We start from the raw sequence: 7,195 nt of genomic DNA, 5'->3' as shown, positions 1-7,195 counted from the left end.
AAGTGTTGTTCTCTTCTAATACTGGTCTCTCGCATGGCTCAAGGAAATTCAGAACATGCCCAAAGGACCAACCGAAAACTTCGTCCACAATCAAATTAATGACTACTTTGTGTACTCCGACTCCACAACCCGTGACGTTCCTCAAAACACGCTTTAATACCCATTTCCTACAAATCTTGAAAGAAGGTTATAACAAGCTCAAATAACTATTTGAACACTTAGTCCATTTCTGGACTGACATATGGATTTGTGTACATCGACATCATAATCACTCCCCCAGGTCTTCTTGGAACATTTCTTACTTATTCGTAAAATGTGTAAGATCCACCAAGCCTTTTGGGCCAAAAATCAATTGGAGCGTGTCCTCCTTGAGCACGAGTGCCGTGAGGGTTTCTCGAATGTTGGATTTTGGATTTGGATGCATCTCAATTAAAAGGGAAGAGGTTAGAATGGCTAAGTTCATGAACAACAACTTAAAAAATGAAATAACAAACATAGTTACACACCAAACACAAATATCACTATATATTTTTATTAATTTGACAATGTTTACATATATAGAAATAGATCACCAACAAGATCTGATATAGGTGGATCTCATTGACTAAAAATATCTAGTGAAACTCATAATAATTAACACCTTGTACAACACTTATAAGCATTAAGTCTAAGTCTCTCCCTTAATGCTTACATTACACATATTAAAAATCACAAATCACAATACTGAAATTAAAGATTGGTTTTTATCTAATCTAGTCATCATAACACTTTCACCCACTCTGGCATCTCACACACTACGCTTTTGCTCCACAATAACATCGAGATTACCACTTGACCCATTTAAGATAAAACCGCTTCTAACCATCATTGTCATACTTGTAAAATTAACAATATTGACACACTCGGCTCGTAGGGGCTTTTACAAGAAAAATGGTCAAGTAATTGATTCAATCAATGGACATACATCCACCTGTTGAATGCATGGTCTTCTATTGTATTCACTAGTTATCTAGGAAGACAATCTAGATATTGAATGTACACAGAAGTCAATCGTACAATATGATCTCTTAAACACACAAACAAAATAACTTGTACACTGACGTTTCTTGCTCCACACGATGCGACCAATGTATAACATATTGTAAACATAATCAAATCAACAGTGTTCGTGTATCACTGTATGCAACAAAAATCACCAATTTGAATTATGTTACTATATTCTATAATTTTGGTTCTTCATAATTCATTACAAATAAAAAATACAAGAGCTAAATTTTCCCACCACTCAATAAATGTCAAACCCACACCACATAATTATCTACAATTGAAAGCTTCCAAAGAAAACAAGAATATACAGTGATCACGAAGTTCATGAGCACTCACACAAACTTTCAATTTTTTCTTCTTTGACTTCCCCATGGATTCTAAAGAAGAAAGACCACACTCACAACATGAGAAAATATCATAACCCTGCATTCACACAAAAAAAGGGTCGATTACCTAAACCCAAGTCTCTAGGGTTTCTTGTATTCATAGGAACAATGGGGCCCAAGGCAATTTTACTACTCAATACTCCCTTAAAACAAGAGTGGAGATTAACAATATACTAATCAAATACAAAAAAAGAAAAGAAAAAATAATTACAGCAACAAGCGTAATAAATTAACCAAGTCATGATTGAGTCCTCTGGCCATTGAACAACAAGTTCACTCGTCTCCCTTATTAAAACAACATGTGGATCATCTTGAAGGTATCATGTTTGAATCTGGATGAAGCCCTTGTCCACAATTTCGCTACAAATACCCCAAACAAATCTGATTTAGGGTCTTGTCTTCGATATTGAAATTGATATAAAACAATTAATTTTGATCGGGTATTTAAATTTTCAGAAGCTAACAGTTCATAAATCCCCAAATCTGATGGAATTTCTTCAATACTTGGACAACTACATTCCTCTAACAATGACTATGAAATGTTTTTGAGGTCCACAGGTACAATACTTTTGGACAATGATTTTGTACTTCGGATCCTCCTCACAATCACACACAACAAAACTATTAAATTTAGTACTCCAACAATCACTCATACAATAAATAAACACTCTCACATGCTACCCTATGTACAAAAATTTAAACTTGTAGAATTCTCATCATCATAACAATTCTCTTGAGAGAATAAGGACTAAACATATTTGGGTACCAGCTAAAAAAATGAAAGAGCAAATATAGTTACACACCAAACACAACTCTCACTATATTTTTGTTGATTTAATAAATGGCCACATAAAATAGAACACAAACTAAATTTGATAAAAATGGATCCGATGAACTAAAAATTGATAACCTAGAAATTCACGACTTATAACACATATAAGTGTTAATTCTAATTTAACTAAATAATAAAAAATTAAATATATTTGAATTTAAATTTAAAAAGTAAAATAAAAATTATACATATTTCTAGAGTCAATATGATTCCTTTATCCATACAAACTATTATGAATATCCCCTTAATATAATATAAATGTCAAATTCCCACCATCCCTCTAATTTATTTTCATAAATAAATTAAAATGAAAGAAAACCAATTTCAAAACACACAAGACTACATGATTATTACATAAAGTATATTTTTTAAGAAATGTATTATTTTAATCGATATTTATTAAAAAAATGGTATAAACAGATATTGGACTTTCCTTTAAAAAATAAAAAATAATTATTACATAAACCATATTTTTAAAAAAAATGTATTATTTTAATCCATTTTTATTAAAAAATTTGTATAAACAGGTATTGGATTTTGCTTTAAAAAATAAAAAATAATTATTTATTTTGTGTTTAGATTAATGCAAATAAAGAAAATAAACCATACTAAAGTAAAAACTAATTCTTATAAATTCTACCGTAAATAAAGTAATACGAGTGTTGGTCGATTAGTAAAATAAGTTATGATGACATAGTTTGTATTATACTAGACGGATACCAAAAAAATAGATCTCAGTTTGAAAATAATTGCCAGAAAACCAACCTTCCTTGTAATATATAATGATCTTGAAATGCTTTTCTATCATTTTTCCATTCATTCTTCGATTTTATTCTTATCATCCATTATCTATTTTCCGACCGTTTTTCAAGTAGGTTAACGTTAATGTCAATAAACATTAACCATCATCATCTAATAAAATCATAATAAATATAACGTTATTTATTATTAGAAATTAAATTATATTTATATTATTAGAATAATTATTGAAATTGTTCGTCACATATCTGAACTGGATTCAAATGATTAAAACAGACAATTGTAAAGTCGACCTTTGAATTGGAAATGATGATAAAATCTCATTACGACATCCACGGATTTATTTTGTGTCGTTTGCCTGACCACCATCTATCATATGTTGCTAACAAATCTTTCCAAAGATTAAAATTTCTCAATCCCACTTGTTTGGGGGGTCCTTCAATAAACATGATATCTAACTCTGTGACGGCTTCGGCACTTTGCCATTCACATTTTATTAAGAAGCAAGGAGGATGTTTATTTATGTAGCATCATCCTCTATGGATTTATATCATTGCATTTTGCATACAAATAACTAAGGATTTTCGCCTTCGACTTGTTTTTGGGAGAATTGATCAGTTCCGCTCAATTGGGAGAAAAGTTGACAGAGTAGGCAGGACTTTGATCAGCGTTGAAGAGCCCGAAGTGATGCTCTATCTCGTCCCCAGTTTTCTTGTCTTCGTTGAAAAGAGCGAAGATATAGGTCTCGATGTTCGTACCCGGCCTCTTGGGTGTTCCTGCATTCGATAAAACATGTTTGATGAGATTGTTGTTATAAGCCTGGGCATTCTCAGTGGTGGCCGCATCCGCGCCAGCGGAAGGCCATCCGCTTTCAGTAACAATAAGTGGGATGTTGGAATATCCCAAGGCTTCCATTGCGGAGAAAATAGAATCCACCATAGCATCAAACAAATTGCTGTAGCTGTGATCTCCGTCTGTCACCGCCGTAGCCGTGGGCTGAAAGAGAGCGTAGTCCAGATGAATGTTGCTGGTGTCGCCGACGTAGCTGAAATATGGATACACATTGGCCATGAACGGAGCCCCGTTATCTGACAGAAATTTGAGTATAGAGCTCATGGTATCCTTCACATCGTCACTGAATGCTCCCTGTGAAGGCGGGTAACTGTTGCCTATAACATTGAACCGATGGGGGGTAGAAACCTTGATGTTCTGCAGATTGGCGTTCTGGATCGCGGTTTGAATGTTGTTCATGGCAGGAACAAGATACGATACGTACTGCGTGCTAGGCAAAACCTCGTTGCCCACCGCAATATATTTGATACTGGTGCCGGAATAGGGGACAATATTGTCATTAACCCAACCATTTGCTGAGTCCTGGCTGGAGGAGATGGCCTGCAAATCGTTATTATTGACTCCCACGATTACATCGATCCCAGAATTTGCAAAAGCATTCAATGCACCACCGTCCGGATCGAAAAGCTTCATTTTCCCGATGTTGTGGCCGTTCAGCAAAGTTACCACCTGGTCTGCAGGTGGCAGATTGTCTCCGTTCATGCCGTAGTTCACTCCTATTTTATCACCATCTGCACAATCAATTGAAAAGTAATCAGTTTAATACAACCCAATCGATGTTAAGCCTTGAATAACAATTGCATTTCAAAAGGTAAAAAATAGTTGGTTGATGCTAATTTACCAGTGACGATTGAACAACAGAAGATGGCAATAAACCCAATCAGGATTCTCTTCATCTGTTCGTTAGACGCTGCCATATTTCTCACAGGAAATGAGAGACTTGAGAAACTCTCCCGCGAGGACGTTCATTTATAGGAAGTTCGACTGCTCTCCACAGCCATTGAATATTCACAATTCAATGGCTACCGTGCCGTGTTTGATACCGTGCCGTGTGGGACGGGTTGCAGCCTGCCACCATTGACTGGTTGATCATGGTAGTCTCCTACCAATCTAAAACTCTCTGGTATTTCTCTAAATATGTGAAAGAACAAGAGCCACCGGCACTCTTTGTCCTCGCCAATGCATAGAGTTAATACAGTTCCAATCTACAGCTTTCAAGCCCACTTGTCCGAGATAAGTTAAATGCTTAACAGGAGCTACGAAGTCGCGCGGCGACAAGTCTTAACTTGTGTATAGCAACATTTTTGTGTCTATATTCTATGCGCTGAACATCAACTAATGAATTTCCACATAAAGACATTTGTGTGTCTATATTCTATGCGCTCAACATCAACTAATGAATTTCCACATATAGGATTGGCTCTATCTATTGCCGCAATCTATGCCTTGAATTTCGATGGATAGGTTAGGTCCAATATATGCCGTAATATATGACTCGACCTTTGACATTGTGCCTATGGTATATCTCATATCAGATTTCAATTGAATACAACCTCTAATTATTGATGGAGCAATACTCTTTTCATCATTTACTTCTAAAATTTCTAGTGTTATCATCATGAGGGAGCATTACTATTTATTGATTGAGCATTACTGTTTTTATCATTTACTTCTGAAGTTTTAGTGTTATGTTCATGAGGGATCATTACTATTTTTAAGGCTTCACATCATTTAATTTTGAAGTTTTCGTTATGGCCACCGGTCGTGTATTAATCATGTCCCTAACGCACTTCGCTTTCGAGTTTAGAGAGATTTCTGATTGTTTCTCAATAGAACAAAGTTGATATGATTGCGCAAGTGGTTATATCCCATGTGTGTTAACGGATCGTGCCATGTTCGATACGGTCGTTATTAGAAAGAAAGGAAGAGAAAAGTTGAATGAAATTGGCAATCTTGAATACATTTATTGAATTAACATAATCACATACATTCTTTTAAGGATGTATAGGACCAGGGTAGTTACAACTAATTCCTAAAAATCAGAGAATAATCCTTAATTGAAGCAAACATCTAAATAACACTCTGTTTCTCCATTAATTTCAAGTTTCCACCTTAATGGAGAAAATATTGATTTCCAAATCTATCATCTCTCTAAAAATTTTAAATTTTATTTTCCCAAGAGGCTTTGCGAAAATGTGAGCAACATTTGCACAAGTATTACAATATTCAATAGAAATTTCCTTAGAGTGTATCTTCTCTCTAATAAAATGAAATTGGGCATCAACATGCTTTGTCCTTGGTTGAAAGATTGGATTATTTTCCAACTTGATTGAGCTCTAGTTGTCACACTTGATTAATGTAACCTTCTTTTGTTCTTCTCCAACATATTGAAAAGGTTGTCTCAACCAAACAATTTTGCAAGTTTCTACACACAAAGATTTGTACTCTGCCTCTGTAGATGATAAAGATAAATAGGTTTCTTCTTGTTGCTCCATGAAACAATCCTGGATCCAATATTAAATGCAAAACTTGTAGTAGATCTTCTATCATCTAAATTACCCACCCAATCTGAATCTGAGTAGCCTGCCAGCTTAACATCAAATGAATCAATATATTTAAGACCAAAATAAATTGTACCTTCAAGATACTTGAGTACTTATTACGCTTCTCTCCAATGGCTTTCTAGAGGTCCCATCATAAACTAATTAAGCACACTAACTGAATATGCAATGTCAAGTCTAGTTGCAGCAAGATAATTCAAACTTCCAACTAGTTGTACCATATGTTTGTTGGGTGTGGAGCTTGATTATCTTCTTTATTCAGATGTATTGCTGCATTGGACCCTAGTTTTGTAATGTTGTAATTTCGTCGTCAATCTAGGCCGTCCATTAGGCAGAGATATGACAATAGAAGTTTTTTTTAATTTAGGTTTTTTTGTCCTAGAAGGCAACCCCTCACTATATATGACAGAATTGTATAGTGTTTATGTAGATCTGTATTTTTAGTGAGAAAGAGAGAGGAGATTGTGTGAGAGCTAAGAGGGAATTACAATGGATCTTCTGTAGGTTGTATCTCTTGAGTTTGCTAGATAATATAAAAAAGGACATGTTGTTTCTCCGTGGACATAGCCCAAATTGGGTGAACCATGTATATCTGTGTCTCTTTTGTTTTATGTGTTTCTTGTGTTTATATTTCTGCAATATATTTTATGTGTTCCATTGTTCTGTAATATATAATTTTCTAATAATGTTATCACATTATGTCTATCTTTAAAAAAAAGTCAGAAAATACTGAAAGTTTTGGTGTCAACATTTTAGTT

The 7,195-nt window shown here is 34.5% G+C and overlaps 1 protein-coding gene across 1 annotated transcript; it reads right to left on the bottom strand.

Moving 5' to 3' along the window:
* Positions 1–3,291: 3,291 nt before the first annotated feature.
* On the bottom strand, positions 3,292–4,955 carry LOC149184311 (glucan endo-1,3-beta-glucosidase-like). Its single transcript, XM_089418895.1, has 2 exons — positions 4,718–4,955; positions 3,292–4,607 (listed from the first exon to the last, which is right to left on the bottom strand). The coding sequence occupies exons 1-2, from the start codon at positions 4,791–4,793 to the stop codon at positions 3,649–3,651; spliced, it is 1,035 nt and encodes a 344-aa protein (XP_089275021.1). The 5' UTR covers positions 4,794–4,955; the 3' UTR covers positions 3,292–3,648.
* Between the last annotated feature and the right edge of the window lie 2,240 nt (positions 4,956–7,195).

This window comes from Pinus tabuliformis, chromosome 3_2 (genome assembly GCF_031772625.1).
Source record: "Pinus tabuliformis cultivar Carrire ecotype Pingquan chromosome 3_2, CPIR1, whole genome shotgun sequence".
Taxonomy (NCBI): Eukaryota; Viridiplantae; Streptophyta; class Pinopsida; order Pinales; family Pinaceae; genus Pinus; species Pinus tabuliformis.
The sequence above is the reverse complement of the archived record's forward strand: the minus strand, read 5'-3'. Positions and strand labels throughout refer to the sequence as shown.